The 16,554-nt window shown below is 40.7% G+C and overlaps 3 protein-coding genes across 3 annotated transcripts in view; all 3 read left to right on the top strand.

The window, feature by feature from the left end:
* The window catches only part of LOC116846277, a 5,201-nt gene extending 1,751 nt beyond the window's left edge, over positions 1-3,450 (top strand). The window contains exons 2-3 of the mRNA XM_032819920.1: positions 207-1,851; positions 2,414-3,450. Coding sequence (XP_032675811.1) covers positions 207-1,851; positions 2,414-3,450 — 2,682 coding nt within the window. The remainder of the gene's footprint in view (positions 1-206; positions 1,852-2,413) is intronic.
* A 1,248-nt stretch (positions 3,451-4,698) lies between these two features.
* On the top strand, positions 4,699-5,330 carry LOC116846329 (keratin-associated protein 10-6-like). The gene is made up of 2 exons (XM_032820022.1): positions 4,699-4,869; positions 5,011-5,330. Exons 1-2 carry the CDS (start codon positions 4,799-4,801, stop codon positions 5,216-5,218), a joined length of 279 nt encoding a protein of 92 aa, XP_032675913.1. The 5' UTR covers positions 4,699-4,798; the 3' UTR covers positions 5,219-5,330.
* A 1,862-nt stretch (positions 5,331-7,192) lies between these two features.
* The window catches only part of LOC116846276 (hydrocephalus-inducing protein-like), a 24,891-nt gene continuing 15,529 nt past the window's right edge, over positions 7,193-16,554 (top strand). Inside the window, exons 1-18 of the mRNA XM_032819919.1 lie at positions 7,193-7,614; positions 7,746-7,959; positions 8,043-8,181; positions 8,667-8,794; positions 8,863-9,184; positions 9,308-9,494; positions 9,912-10,036; positions 10,128-10,221; positions 10,317-10,540; positions 11,319-11,386; positions 11,460-11,674; positions 12,069-12,308; positions 12,439-12,566; positions 13,013-13,199; positions 14,946-15,184; positions 15,312-15,425; positions 15,494-15,577; positions 15,792-16,045. Coding sequence (XP_032675810.1) covers positions 7,237-7,614; positions 7,746-7,959; positions 8,043-8,181; positions 8,667-8,794; positions 8,863-9,184; positions 9,308-9,494; positions 9,912-10,036; positions 10,128-10,221; positions 10,317-10,540; positions 11,319-11,386; positions 11,460-11,674; positions 12,069-12,308; positions 12,439-12,566; positions 13,013-13,199; positions 14,946-15,184; positions 15,312-15,425; positions 15,494-15,577; positions 15,792-16,045 — 3,340 coding nt within the window. The 5' untranslated portion in view covers positions 7,193-7,236. The remainder of the gene's footprint in view (positions 7,615-7,745; positions 7,960-8,042; positions 8,182-8,666; positions 8,795-8,862; positions 9,185-9,307; positions 9,495-9,911; positions 10,037-10,127; positions 10,222-10,316; positions 10,541-11,318; positions 11,387-11,459; positions 11,675-12,068; positions 12,309-12,438; positions 12,567-13,012; positions 13,200-14,945; positions 15,185-15,311; positions 15,426-15,493; positions 15,578-15,791; positions 16,046-16,554) is intronic.

Raw genomic sequence — 16,554 nt, 5'->3', positions numbered from 1 at the left:
TCTCTCTCTCTCTCTCTCTCTCTCTCTCTCTCTCTCTCTCTCTCTCTCTCTCTCTCTCTCTCTCTGTGTGTATGTGTGTGTGTGTATATGTTTATAGATATCAACTTTATTTATTATTTTCCGAAGCCACATATCTACATCGCTTCTACATTTTAATCAATGGAGTTTTACCGAATAAAATTTTACTACGTTTTTCGCGCTTTCAGCTGCCGCGTGCGTCAGCCACGAATCAGCAACAGGTTGCTCCGAACCATCAGCAAACCGATCAAACGAGTCCACAATCCGACAGCTTGCAAACCCGACGAACCGGGTCTTCCGAAAGACAAGCGCGTCGTCCTCTCGCACCGAATGCGTACCAAGAGGTAGTCGTGCACGATCGATCACCTCGAAATCCGTCGACGGTCAACCAGCAGATGATCGTTCAACATCCACCGACACGAGGCACGAAGCGAGCTTTCGAACCATCCGCGTCTGTCGAGCGAGATTGCGACGAGGCTGTCGTTCTCGAATGCGAAGAGCAGCCGGTCGGTGGCCGGAACGCGGCCAGTTACAGACAAGCGATCATGCAGATGCAGCGACAGCAGCAAGACGCGAATAACTATCAAGGTGTTCACTTGCAAGATGCCAATGAAGCCTCATCGCGCCATCCGTTTCCAGAGAGTCGTCAGCCGATCTGTCAGCAGCCTCAGCACGACGTGTATCATCAGCAAATGTCGCAGGCGCTCGATCACGCTCAATCATCGATCTCTAAACAGCAACAGCGCAATAGCTCCAGGACACACTGCAGTTACCAGAATTGGCGATTGTCCGCGGCGCAATTAGTTTCTGCACAGGGGATGACTTCGCCGCAGGACATGACGATAAGTCAGATGAGGCTGACGCGGCACAATCTGCCAGTCCATCAGCAGAATCTCGGCTGCCCCGTTAGTCAAAGCGCGTGGCCGCTGGATGGACGATGGACGGATCATAATCAGCAGCATTCGTGTCAACAACAACAACAACAACAAGTGCCTTCACCACACTGGGGCTGTTGTTACCAGGATATGCCGGATAACAGTTTCAGCCGACAGAGCCCGGTGGAGCAAGATCAGCGTGTACCGTTGCGGAATCAAATGAGCTGCGAGGCTGTCGCCGATCAGCAAGCTATCAAAGAGGCTCACGCCCGACAGAACGACAGCAAGAGGACGTTGCAGTTCACACCGGACATGATCCGCGATCAGGAATTGTTGGTCTCCACCATGAGGCAGCAAGGCATACCCCACGACGTGATGCGCCGTCAATTCGACGCGCTGCTGCACGAACAACGCAGACACTTGGCCTACGTCGCGCAGTTCCAACAGCAGACCGATGCGTCGGAGATAAAGCGAACGTGTCGGCTGGTGCAAAGGAGGACGAAGAATGATGAGAAGCCGGAATGGATGGTGCACATCACGCCGCCGCGGATCTCGTACAGCGACCTGGAAAGTATAAAGTCTCAGCAGAGAACCCCAAACGAGCAGCACCCGACGAACGATCAACCGTCGCAGGAAGTTGGCAGAACAGTGCCTGTTCAGCTGCAGCAACAGGATTATCGTTCGCAGCAGCCGACAGAGGAGACAATCGCTCCGGCTGTTTCACCTCGGCGAGTGTACTTGCAGATGAATCCTCATCAGTGGCAGCAGAAAGCGATCGATTGGTCGCGCAGAGGCGATCATCGAACGCCGTGTGGTTTCATGGGCTGTTACCCTTACGGCCATCAGCGAAGTGCACTGAACGGTTTCTACTGTCAACCAAGCATCAACGGATTCGACCAGTCTCAGCAAGGCTCCCACCAATGTCTGTACGACGCGTCTTATTACAGCGCAAATCCAAGTATGTTATTTTGAAACGCATAACCCTTATAGAAATATCATACTAAGAATCATTGATAATTACTTATTATCCAGTATTTTTAATACTGAAAATAAGTAATTATCAATGATTCTTAGTATGATATTTCTATAAGGGAAGCACGCAATAGCTACAAGTCTCTTTCTACGTTTCTTGCGATTTTAAATCACATTTAATACGTTTGAGACATATAAACTATAATTTAATACGTTTAAACCAGAGTTGTAAAAATATCAATTGAAACTTTCTCAATTCAATAATTGATTTGAACAAATATATTCCAATTCAATTAATGATTAGTTCGAGCAAAATTAAGCAAAGAATGTTTAATTCACGATCAATTTCAACTAAAGACTGAATTTGCTGAAATCAATTGTTAATTACATGGTCCAATTAACTTGGCTTATATTAATCGTTAATTAAACATAATTAAATATAGTTTAAAAAATTAATTAGTCACAATTCTGGTTTAAATCATTAAATAACGTGACTTAAAAGACACGTAAAAAAAGATTCAGCCAAAATAATACATTTGGATTTGCAGTTTATTCGTACCAAATGCATCCCGAACATCAAAAGGCCTGGCTTGATGAGCGCAATGCGACTTCACCCAGTCAAACTGGCAAGCGGGGAGTTCCAACGAACGCCGAGCGGAGCGAGAAACCCACCGAGCCTTCCAGTCTGCTGAAGATGCGCGTATACAAGGAAGTGATTCGCCCTCAGAAGCGCAACAACGGCCTGCAAGATCCGGAAACCGTTCGAAGAGCGCTCGAAGCGCTAAAGGATCCGACCAGTAAGAAGGGTTTCGAGTACTTGGCCAATTTGGCGCGGAGGAAGCCCACGATCAGGCTGAACGGCGCTCAAGAGGCCGACGAGATCCCGGAAGACCTGCGCGCAGTCTCCTTGGAGAACACCTCGTGGGCTCCGAAGAGGGTCTCGGCGAACGGTTTGGAGAACAACAGGAACCCGAACAATCCTTCGCTACGTGTCTCGCGGCCCAGAAGACTCGACGAGCCTGCGATGATAGAGTACCCGCGACAGAGACAGAGACTCAAGACCTGTTACGGCGCGACGGCTGAGATGCTGGCCAACGGGCAGCAGCGAGATCATGCAGCTGTGGTCTCCCATGTGCGGGACGCAGAATCGATTCCTTGCGATCGAGCACGTACCGTCAATAACGGCACGATCACCCCCCCATACGGAGGTGCTCCGGATTATCAGCAGATGCAGCGGTGCTGTCACAGCGGACAGAGGCTGGCGAGCCACAATGGCGGCCAAGGCGACGGTATTGCGAGCACACAACGGCCCAATGCACCGGACGCGACGGGAATCGATCGCGCCGGCGGCGATGCACTCGGCGAGAACTCGAGCGCCGAGGGGACAACCAAGCGCCGGAGCGGCGAGCAATCGATGCCGGGGACGTGCTCTTATGGCCGGCCGGATATCCGCGAGGCGAGGACCATCGCCTGCGCCGCGGCGCACCTTCCCGCCAGGAAGCCCGATTACGCGCCGAACAATCTCGCCGTCTCGCCGGATAAACTGCTCGCGAGCAAGCTCGTGCGACCGCCGATGATACTTTAGGGCTCGACCTGTCCGGTCGCGACGGCGGCTCCCTGCTTAAAATGATGGATGCAGAACGATAACATCACACGAGGTTTCGCCTGAACCTTAATCTAAGTCAATGCGAATCGACTAGATGATGATTGATTTACGTTGAGATTCACATTGAACGCAATGCAGTCTTATATTTATCCTATATTCATCCTATAATTCGTCCTATATTCATCATTTTGAAAGTGGACTTGCTCCTTCACCCCGTTGCCTCTGTATCGTTTTTGCAGCGAAATCATTTAATTAATGTGAGCGAGCGAGACTCCTAGATGTGTAAGATAAATTTGTGGGTACAGATATATATGGCAAATTTGTAATGTTTCGTGCATATTGGGTAAAATGTTCCGGAGTGTATGCAGTATTGTTTTTGCGTACATTACGCAACTTCGACACTCTGTTTTTCGATTTTGTTTATTTTTATAGATGCTCCTACACAATGTTTTCTCTTTTGATACTGCGTCGCGTGGATATTTTGAGCGCGAAGTGCTATTGAAGGCTATACATGTGTATATATATCCGTGCTTTTTACAGACGTTGTAAATAAATATTTGTAATATAACACAAAAACCGTTGCAATACTGGACATTTTGATATTTAATGTCGTATATAAAATACGTAAAAATATAAAAAAGTATAAAATATAAAATTTGGCGAGCCCAAGTTGTATTAAAACACACACGCATATGTAAAGTGCACATGGTATTGGAATTTATTAACTCTTTGAATACAGAATAACGCAAGGAAGAAACATTCCGTATAATCGGAATTCAACAGGATTATCAAACGTTTTGATTTCGACTGGTGATATTAAGCAGAACAGAAATACAAATTGAAATACTAAATTTAAAATTATAAAACCTACTAAGGAAAATATTGTTAGCGAGCTGAGTGATAGAGTAAACATTGGCAATTTTTGTCGCGTCTATAGTTTACATCGAATTGTTTACGTTGAGTGCATATAATCGTCCACAGTTCTCAAAGCATTAGATATGCTTTTGTGTTATAGTTAAAACATTGGAACTGTATATATGGGAATATATAAATTTATGGCGTTTTTAACCGAATTTCTTCCTGTTTTTTCTTTTTGTAATGTAACGTATTTTTACACAGATTTTCTTATAAGGTTAACAAATAGCGTTTTTCATTTGACTTCGGAATCGCAGGCAAGGGAAATGAGCGTGAGATCGATTAATCGATTAGATAATTGAGGGCAGGAGAGCATCTATCGACAGCTATCTTTCAAAAGTTTCGGCGTACAAGCAGCTCCAACTGATCGATGTAGGAAGATTTCCCAAAAAATTTCCAAAGTGCACTCAGCATGCACCGAAACGACCGACGGCGCAATTTTATGGACGAGTTCCGCGACATCCTACGCGAGATCGATCGTTTGTAAGCGAGGACTCCGTCATAGCCAGCGCGATTTAATGATCGCCGAGAATGTATTCGTCCGCGCGAGGACGCCCGACCAAATAAAGTCCTCGATACCGCGACATGTAAGACACGAGTTACTCTCCCTTTCCTGTTCGCCAGGAAGCCCGAGCCCGAGATATGCAACGTGAGCTGTCCTCCTCTGGGATGTCCTCGGGGACCTTGTCCCGGAGTGTGCTGCCGCGGGGAGACCTGCGATCCCTGCTGCGTGTCGTGGATGCCGCATGACCAATCATCTTGTTGCCGGATGCCACGTTGTTTAAGGAATCACGCACCTAGTGCGCCCGGCTCGTCCTTCCGCGGCTATTAAGTCCATTCTGCAGTTGCGTAAGCGTGGTTGTAAATTGTAGATAATTACGACAACCTGAATAAAGCATTCAGTAAATAAAATACTCTAATTGGTCGATTCTTACGTTCACGATTACGCTTACGCAATTGCAGTCGAGTACCGTGAATCGAAGAAAGTCGACATCACCGGAGATAACAGCTGTTCCAGTCCCGCAGCGCATGATCAATCAGGATTCCAGCGAGTGTCCTGTCCCGCTCCTTCTAATTGTGCACGGATCGCGAGTGCACTGCCTTGTCGCGCCATTGGATCGATAAGGTGTCGGCGCGTGTACTCGAAACGCCCGAAGAAATGGAATCCGTCGCCTCTGTTACGGCAAAGGAAGACACAGAGGGAGGATGGCTCTTGTTTTATTAAAGAAATTGAAATAAAGGACTCAGATCGCAGAGGAAGATTGCATCTCGTTGCTGTTCCGCGTGTCGCTACGTCTCTCGCGCTATTTTATAATGCATCCGCTGAATTACCCATTATTCGATTGCGTCGCTGTCTCCTACTCTATAAACTTCCAAGACTAGAGTTTCACTCAAAATGTAGCAGTATTTTCGCTCGAGGCGATGGCGGACCGCTATGCAATTAATCAGTTTTTACTGCCACTCGACATTGCGGAAGTTAATGTTTCGCACGAACTTAGAGTGAATTTTGCATACGAGTGGATACTTCAGTCGATTAGAGTGAATATGTGCCATTATGTGACGGTGCATTATATCAGATTCGCTCTTCGTTTTTTAATGAAAATACTCACTCGGCGATTCAGAGCGGAAAATTCCTTCTATATGAGTGAAAAATCGTTTGACTCGGTGATCACTTCACTTTTCAAAATAAAATTTCACTCCAAGACATTTAAAATATTCTTGATATATCCTTTGCGCGAAATGGGAATATTATTCAAGCATCTATATAAACTCAATTATTTGAACATTCGTATAAGTTTAATTTGATTAACATGTATTTTTACAAGAGAATATCCAGCTTTAGATCTAGATAAATTCTAAAGATCTAGCTTCAAATTCCAATTTGAATTTAGACTACGTCTAGGGAATGGAATTGCATTAACGTCGGTCTATGTATGTTCGTGGACAGAAAGGTTGTCCGTAAATTTTAAAGTGAGTTTGTGAACTCTCCGTCTTGTCCAATGGGAGAACCCGTTTTTTAGTGGAAATACATTCCCATTGGATAAGACAGATGAGTTCATTTCATCTGAAAAATTACGGGTCCACGATTCAAATTTGCTGTCCTCGAGTGTACATCAAATTCACTTTTCTATTTCGAATAAAAACATTTACTTGACGATTCAGCAGAGAATTCAATCTGAACGAGTGTAAAAAATCACTGGAATCTGAAACACTCGTATTCACTCTACTTTCCGAATAAAATTTCACTCCAAGGATGAAGAGCAAATTAAAGATACTATTTTAATATTCGTGTAAGTTCAATTCGATCAGCGCCTATTATCATAAAATTTAACTGAAAACTTTAGATCTGAATTGAAATTTGAGTATCTCATGTGAGACAAGTTTCAAGTAACGACTATCAATTAACGAACTTTACTCTATACGAATGAAAGGTTGAACTTGAACTTGAGTGACTCGGGATTTATTCTACTTTCCTAGAAAAAAAATTTTATTCAAAAATATGTAACGAGCACGATGTAGCTATCGGAAATAATTTCGCTCTCATGTATTTCGCAAACGACAAAATGCGTATTATACGAGAAGCTTACCGCGCTTCGAAATATCCATACTATCTGAAATTCGCGATACTTCAGCAGCCTTGGACGAGGTTCAGTGCGCAGATCGATAACAGATATCAAACTGTGATAGCTTTTGCTGCTTCAGCGCGTACCAACGATATCTCATGGGTCGAAGAGGCAACGTTTTAGCACATAATTGAAGTGTAGACACGCAATTAATGACATATCATCGTGCGCGCTGGCACGTCGTCCGCGCAACGTTTTAACTGCGAAAGATGAACGGGGAAGAGAGATGTTTGGCCGCGCGTTATCCGACGATACACAATTCCGCGGAGATTTTCGCGGCTCTAGCCGGCAGGTCGAGTCAGGACCAACAAGTTCGTTGCGAGGAACAATAGCAGGCAGTCTCGCGCCCGCGACGCTTATTAATTTCATCGATATTTCCTCGCAGCACGTCATGACGCCCTCGGAGTACAAGAAGCAGATGTTGATGAGCGCTCAAGAGAGACTTGATTATCCGCTAAAAGCGGCTCGCGGCGTAAACGCGCAAGTTTTACGCGGCGGTACGGGAAGCCGCCACTTCAATGTCTCACCCAGCATTGTTCTCTTCCAACGATTCGCACCTGGCGACGTGTACAACGCGGCGCTCACGATACGCAATGTGTCGAAGGTGCGCCAGCTTCCTCTTCCACTCCAATGAAGAGATCGCGCGTCAAGCCAGCTTGGCGCTCGTATTGCGCTCGTTCAGTGCAATATTCATGAGCTCAACCTCGATTTCACTTACGAAATATTACGTTAAAGGTGTCGCGGCGCTTGAGGATCTTGCGCAACCCCGATCCCTTGTTCGCCGTGGAATATCACGGCTCGAATTACAGCATCGTCGTGGCGCCGGGGCTCGTTCACGTTTATAACGTCAGATTCAGACCGGCCGAGAGGCGAGACTACGAGTATCGTGTCGAGTTCGTCGTCGGCGATGATGGCGACGACGACGCCGTCCTCGCGGTGCCGGTAATCGGTGAGGAAATAAATTACATCGCGATTATACGCGCGGTCACGTATACGCTCGGGAAGGTGTGGGTCAAGTTAATATTGTTCCAGCTATCGGCCCGAGGCCTATTCTCGATCTGCCAGATCAAATCGAAATACCAACCACCGCGGTGAAGATCTCCTCCTCGAGGACGGTCGTGGTGCGCAACGTGGGAGACGCGCCGGCGACTTTTAATTTCTGCACGGATCAGTACGTTATACGAGATTATTTAACACAAAAATGATTATATACAATTATGTGTGTGAATTTTGCTTCTACACTGAGGAAAAAATATTTAAAAATTAATATTTATTAAGTGGGTGCCGTTAACATATTTACTTAAATTAAAATCTTTATTTATCTAAACCGAGCAAACACTTCTCGATTTAAATGAAAAGATTTTTTATTTAAGTAAATATTTTAATAAATGAACAACATTAATTAGATATTTTCTTTAAATATCCAACAGAGACTTTCTATTTTCCTTTTAATTTCCAAGCTTCCTACGAGAAAGTTAACAAATCTTTTGCACCAATCTAATGGTCAATATATATAAATAACATGCTGACTTTAAGCGACATGACATCGACGTGTTGAGGCTTAAAAATGCAGATATTGTTTTAATACGTAATAATTAATGATTAAGTAATAATGATAATTTTTAACGCCCAACAATCTCTGTAACGTTGTGTCAGTCCGTATTTCTCCGTGGAGCCGTCCAGAGGCATATTAAAGAAGGAAGAAACGATGCAGTTTACTGTGAGCTTTTTGTCCGAGAAATCTGGTGATTTCAAAGCGAATCTTTTCCTCAGTTATGAATCTGGTATTAAAAAACATTGTGCTCCGTCTGATATTAAATTGCGAGAGAGAGAGAGAGAAAGAGAGAGAGAGAGAGAGAGAGAGAGAGAGAGAGAGAGAGAGAGAGAAATACATTAAATATCAAGCTAACGATGAACGTTTTAAATTTAATGACGCAACAGCTCCCTGTAACGACGTGCAAATTGTCTGCAGGGGAGAAGCTTTACTTGTCGCTGCAGAGCTCGTCGGTAAATTGCACGATACACATCGACAGGAACAGTGTCCGAATTGAGGACACTTATTTGGGTCTGTCGAGAAGCAAGGTCCTCACGATCCACAATAGAAGCGACTACGTGGTAAAGTTCCAGTGGATGCACTTTGAGGACAAGAATAGCGACGTACAGCGAAGGGCCGAGTAAGGGAAATGCAATTATACCCTCCGCAAAGTTGTCCCGAAAGTTTTCCCGCGTATCTGTCAATCACCGTCGCAACGAAACACGGCGATATTTTTTCTCCTGCTCCGTGTGCCGGACGACAGGTACGAGAGGCTGTTTCAGCAGGTGCACGAGGTGGAGATGGCGCGTCACGTCGGACTCGTTCATTACAATATTTGCCTGCCAGATACCCACGAGCTCGTCTGCCAGCGGATTTACGCGGACGAGATTGTCTCGTTGACGAATGAGAACTTCCGCTACAATCACGCGCGCTTCCTTCTTACCCCCGAGGTGATGATATCAACGTGATGGCGCTTTTACTTACGCAATATATCCTTGTCGTGTGATAATTCACTTATTTCTGTATTTACGTCCGCGCGTTGGCCGCGCTGCCAGAAATTTTTCCATCGATTCATGAAAAGCGTGTTGCATAATACATGTTTCTTGGGTTAGAGGAGATCGAGGGCCGGATGGTATATTTTTCAAAATTTCGAAGTTGCAACTTCTCAGTCAACTGATCTCTCTTTTTTTTTTAGAAATATTAGATACAAATATATTATTAATGTTTTAATTATTGGGACAAGATTTAATTACTGAGACATTTACCTTATATTGATAAAGTACAGAACCGATATACCTTTTGGTCCAACTATCTCCTTTATACACGCGACATCGCGTCTGATATCTTTAATGTCTTGCATTTTGCAGGAAGGCAAAATTTGGCCACGTTCTTGCGTTGATATTACAGTATTTTTTCGACCCACGGAGGTGGGCGAGATATCGAGCGTCGCTTATCTCGAAGTTACGGGCCGCGAGGAAAGGATACCACTGAGGTTTGCAGAAATACCATAACGTTATCCTCGGGAATTTCTTCCTTTGTATTGGTCAGAAATTTTTTCTAATTTTATATTTCAATGGATACAGCCTTCACGGGATCGGCAAGGGACCGCTTCTTTGCCTCAACGTGATCACGATTGACCTGAAGAAAATCTACTTATGTTCCGTGCATAATTACGAGGTAAAGTTCGATGTTCTCATCTTCATCGTAGATACATAAGTTAAGTGGTAGAGTCTATAAGTTAATGGACGTAGGAATAACCAAACATTTTACAGATTGTGGCAGCAAATAAAGGACACATCAACGGTACATTAGTTTACAAAACGAGACCGACAGAGTTCGGCGGTACCGTTCACGTCACCCCACCTCGTCTGACTCTGGAACCGAACGAATACAAGTCGTTCAACTTGTCGTACTCTTCAAGCCGGAAAGGAGACTTCGTAGAGCGAATTGACTTCGTCGTTGAGGAGAGTTCGCAAGTGGTGTCCTTGCATATCAAGTGCGACATCCGAAATTGACTATAATCGAGACTGGAATTCATTGAAAACTAAACAATCAAGAATCTTTGATGTAGAATCAACGAGAAGAGAAAAGCCAATGCAGAATCTCAGTTACGAAGCTCACTCAGTTATACAAATAAAATAAAATAAGAAAAGGAGTACTAAACGGACTCTTGTAAGAACGTTTCGATCGTCATTTTAAACTTTTTCAGTAAAAAAAAAAGAAAAACAAATAATGGCACTATCACACAGAATTTTTTGAAGAAAAAACTTACATCTCTTCTGTGTGTAAAATGTAAAAATTCTAGAAGAACTTCGAAGCCAGTAAACTTATCAGTCTCATGTTGACGTTAAAGCTTCAGAAAAATTCTTATATTTCTGTTAGGAGATATTGTTTTTTCTTCAAAAACTAGAATGATATTGTTTTTATTTTCTTTTCTTTTTTACTTTTTATTTTATATTTTATATGTATATATATAATATTTATATATATATATATTTTTTTTTTATAATATATATATATATATATATTTTATATTTTATATTTTTTATATTACATTTTCTTTATTTTCTTATATATTATATTATATTTTATATTTTTATTTTATATTCACACACAACTGAGTGGGTTTCGCGACTAAATGGGCTTTGAACTAAAATCCTATATTGTTTCTTATTAATCTTTTTCTTCTCGTTGATTCAAAACGTATCGATTTATCTTAATTAGTACGACTAAATTATTATAACATATCGTCGAACTTCCCTGTATGTCCGCAGGGGATGTATTGTATGTCCAACATTGCATTTCGACAAGAGCAGTCTAGACTTCGGCGCGGTTGCATTAGGTATACCTCGCGATAATTGATAGTGGCTTAATTAACAAAGCCGCAATTATACATTTGCAATATACATTTGCAGGGTTCAGCAAAAGGCAGGAGGTACATCTTCGTAACTTGTCTTTGGTACCCGTTTCGTTCAGCGCGACTATAATGGAGGACGGCGATCAGGCACCGTTGACTCACGAAGAGTTCTCTAGATCCGAAGCTCGGGCGAGTTTCCCGGCCAATCCTCGCGAATTCACGATCATTCCGCAGAAAGGAGTGGTACAGGCGTACAGTTCGCTTAAATTAAAAGTAAGTTACGAATGATATCTCTTGAATCTCGCGTATTCTCTAAATTTCTTGGAGTAAAATTTTACTCAACGCAGAATTTCAGTTTAAAATCCATTCAATCGTTGCTGAACCCAGTTGCGAAATCTACTCAGTTGTGTATGAATATAAAATAAAAATATAAAATAAAATATAATATAAAAAATAAAGATAAAATAAAATATAAAATATAATATAAAACTCAAAAAATAGAGTGACCGCCGAGTTACTCGAATTCGAGTGTTTTTTCACTGATACAGAATGAATTCTCCACTCTGAATCGTGAATATTTCCATTTGAAATTAAAGAATGAATCTGATATACTGCAGATTTATATATATTACCATCTGTTAATGTACTTTTATATTAAAACACTTAGGTGATGTATACAGCGAACGTGGTTCGAAGTGGACAATCGACTGTTCGTGTTGACATGTGGGACTCGGACTTGGATCCAGCGTTACTACCGATCTCATTTTGCGGCGCTATTCCTGCTTTGTCGATCACGCCCGCAGAGATCCTCATTCGGTTCTCTTTTCTCAACTTCCCCTATTCGCGTTCTGTTAACGTGGAGAACAACTCCGACCTGGATGGATATTTTTATATAGTACCTCAAACGGTAGAACGTGCTGAATCAATTTCAAGAGTTAACTTTATGAACGACGCATGCGCGTTATTTAAGCATAATTTAAGGAACATATCGTTAAGTGACATGGTTAAGCTGATGGTGCGATGATCCTGTTCTCTAGATATCCGAGGATATCCCAGTGATATACTCGATGTCGTCTCATCAAGGCTTCCTGAAAGCGCGTCAGTCGAAGAAGATCGACATTACTGTGATCACAAAAGTTTTAGGCAAACAGAAAATTACATTAAAGTACGATAATTAGGGTGGCTCGAAAATCGGTTACTGATTTCAAAAATTCACTTCTTTTTTTAGAGTTAATATATTTTTTAAATATATTTTAGATATATTTTAAATATATTTTAAATATATTTTAGAGTTAATATATATATATAAAATCCTTTCCGCAGATTTTATTAATAGGAAATTCGGAATTGTAACTAATTTTTAAGCCACCCTATAATTCATAACTATTACATATATGTAATTCTTTAAAGTTGCGAAAACTATAGCTAACAAAAATTTTAAATTTTAATTGATCTTAGAATCTTAGATCTTAGATCTTTTCCTAAATGTCAACAAGAGGATATCATTAAGTACTTTTATTGTTATAACAATATGATCATCAGGCTTAAACGTGCGCAGCTAAGAAATTATATTTTATTTGGAAAATATTTATCACTTTCTCCTTGTCTTAGCATATTGACGATTGGCGTGCAGACGCCGGTTACATCCTGCACGATCATCTGTAACGGCCAAGGACCGGTAATATCCGTGGAGCCTACCTATCTCGATTTTGGAGACATCCAGGTGCTTCAAGAGCAGGTCACGTATTTTCGCATGATCAACGATTCACCGATACCTGCACAATTTAAGTTAACGTCGGTAAGTATTCCTTCAGTAGACCGGAGCTAAATGGCTCTAGTATGTTGCTTATGTATTTTTAGTATTTATCTTGAGAGGAATAGTGGATACAATATTGCGAAATGGTCCTTTCAGAATAGAAATACTTTTCCCTGAGTTTCATTAAAATCGGAATAATATTACAGTTAAGAAATAGAAATAACTGAATAGATAATAGCAAAGTAAATTTTCAAGTCTCTTTTGAAATTTTCTATCAATATTCTTCATTGTAACTGAATAAAATTAAGCGATGTGTTGCTAGCTAGAATGAAATTTCTTGCAGGTATATGATGTCATGTTTCTGATAATAAGTACAATTTTCAATCATAAAATGATTGAAGTAGAGTATATATAGGTGGACGAGGTAAAGTTAATCCATAATCGAAGGACGGCACTGTAGAGACTTTTTGCGGGACGCTGCACCTAAAAAACAATAATTTTAATAGAAGTGAAATTCTTTAAATCCTAGAGGATTTTACTCTTATATATGGCTTCAAGAGGATTTCTTTGAAATCAAGAGGAAAATAATCTTAAACACAATTCTTAAAGATAGAGGAATTTCATATTAAATGTTCAGTGCTAATCTATTTGTTCTTAATCTAAATTTCCTCTTATATATTACTTTAACTCAAAAATATTTCTTCGGATTTAATAAATTTTATCGCCTCCATATGAAAGAAAGATCAGAAAACTTTGACCGGGATGCTTATGTGTATCTGTAGACGTCCACTTTTAATGCCATATGAAATGAAAAACATCAGACTCGGCTAGAATCGTGAACCCAGGTCTTCCGCTTGTCAGGCAACCGCTTTTCCCACTGAGCTATTTAAGAGTCCATGTTTGTGACATTTATATACCCAGTGAAAAATAATTCGTTGATTAATGTCAAAATGATATCAAACTGACGTCGGTTTGACGATTTCAAAATTGATTTGATTGAAACGTCGACAGTGAATTGACGGTGGAAGCTCTAAGCGTGGCGGTTGGTTTTAACCAATCTATACGACAGTATGCAGCGAAATAACAGTTCTTCGCGTCTCTCGTACTGCACGCAAGACGGCATTGTGCTTCAAATTAACATATTCCTCTTGATATAGAGGAACACAATTAGAATAATATCTCATAAATGCACGATGAGTGGTTCCCTTTAATAAAAGATGAATATACTTTCTGTAAGATATTTCTTTTAGAATATGAGGTTAGAGGAAAACTCACTTTGTACGTAGAAATTTTTTTTGTGTATAGAGGAAAATTGTTTCTATCATGTTTATACAGTCACAACAATTAGTTGTCTGAGAAGTTGCAATTAAAAAATTCTAAAATATAGAATATTTCATCTCAGGTCTCTTCTAAAGTAAAAATACCAATTCCCGGACACATATTTAATTCTGGACATTCTTATTATTTTGATATTTAAATACGAAATTTTAACTTTTAACATAGAATGTATATATGTGTATATATATATATATATATGTATATATGTGTATATATATATATATATATATATATATATATATATATATATATATATATTATGTTGAAAGTTGAAATATTTACATTTTAAGACTAAAACAATAAGAATGTATCCAGAATTAGATGTATCTGGATACTGATACTTTTACTCCTTAAATGTTCTTTTTTAATAATAGAATAATTGGATTAATTTCCAAATTATAAGAAACAGGAGAAAAGTAAGACTTTCAGAGATTACCTTCTGTTGTGCAGGATAAGAAAAATGTGCCTTGGCTCGTTAATCCAATCTCTGGTGAGCTTGGACCGAACGAGTCTACAGAGGTCGAAGTAAAAATATTTCTACGCGATCCTGGTAAATACGCCGGCGCTGTAAACGTGCAGGTCGCGAATAGCCGGTCGATTCCTATTAACGTGATTGCAAGTGGAATCGGTTGTAGTGTCACTTTCGAGCCGCAGATATATCCAATGTTCGACATGGGATTTCTCTTTAGGTAAAAGAATGCTGATTGAAATGTTAACTCGCTTTGTCACGCTCTGACAGTCGGACGTTGATGAAAATTGTCTTTTTGACGCTCGATCGTTTTTGCTCGTTCCTCATCATTAAATCATTTTCGCCAGCCGTCAAAATCAGAGTGTACCGATAACCATAAGAAATCTCGGCACGCATCGTAATCAAATAACGTGGTCGAACAATCCAGAAGTGCGCGCTCAAAGGAGTCACGCCTCGCCGATGTAATAGCCTGATCTTAATTCAAATTTGTACTTTATAACTACGATGCGCTAAAAGTTACCTGTTGTAGCAGCAAATTTCAAGTCGAGCCGGCCATTGTAGACGTGCCAGCCGGGGATTCTAAAGTAGTCCAATGCAAAATATGTTGGAATGCGTAAGTTATGATTGTACTTTGTCTTGAAGCGTAGTAACTACTCGATCGCACCGATTCTAACGAGAGAGAACATTTTCATAATTACGCCGGCTTTCATGAAGCAATTTTACAGCAGAGACTCTTGCATAATTCTTGTAATTTTACGACAACCGCGTTTGCTCGACAACAGAGGAATAAGTCTCGATCGCAAAAAGAACATCTTTTCGCGTTGAAGGAATGAAGTCTTGATGGAAGATTGGTACGTATTCGGGCACACACACGGACAAAGGAAGCGGAAGTTGCTTGGCACCAGCACATTTAAGGCGACTTTTATAGAACCGCGGATCTCGTTTAACAAGAGGGAGTTAACGTTTCGTATCGATATGTACCCCAACGGGGAAAAGTTGGAACAAGCAGGTAGGAAATGGCTATCTCGTCCGGCACTGTTTCGGCGAAGAAAACTGAGAAGTTACGCGATCCGGTACATTAGTGAGAACACTCCCAAATAAGCTGCGTTTTGGTGTGTCAGAAATTATATTTTAACTGTACAAATTAATTCGATGCTTTTAGTTCTACATACCCACCCGATCGTTAACCAATTTCAATTTTTTTTATCGGCGGAAAAATATGAATCTAACATATCTAAACATCTATCAAATCAGGTCCTGGAAGTTGGGAGTGTAATTGATTTATTTTATAGTTTCTTAAAATAAAAGCCGTTGTCCGATTTAAATGGAACAAACGCCAAAATATTTCATTTAATAAGAGTTGCAAAATATATTTTATGCAAGATTTTTTGTCAATTATAATATGGGGATAAATCATCCGTATCAAATATTAAAACTTTTGTAAAAGTAACATAATAATAATCACACAATAATAATCTTACATAAAATGTAGAGCAATGAAACATATGCATAAAATATATTTATATAAAATATATAAATCTTGTATAAAAAGAAATATATATATATATATATATATATATATATATATAT

This window comes from Odontomachus brunneus, unplaced genomic scaffold (genome assembly GCF_010583005.1).
Source record: "Odontomachus brunneus isolate Ranch 3 - 2012 unplaced genomic scaffold, Obru_v1 Obru_scaffold_063, whole genome shotgun sequence".
NCBI lineage: Eukaryota > Metazoa > Arthropoda > Insecta > Hymenoptera > Formicidae > Odontomachus > Odontomachus brunneus.
This window is presented reverse-complemented; position numbering and strand designations above follow the sequence as displayed.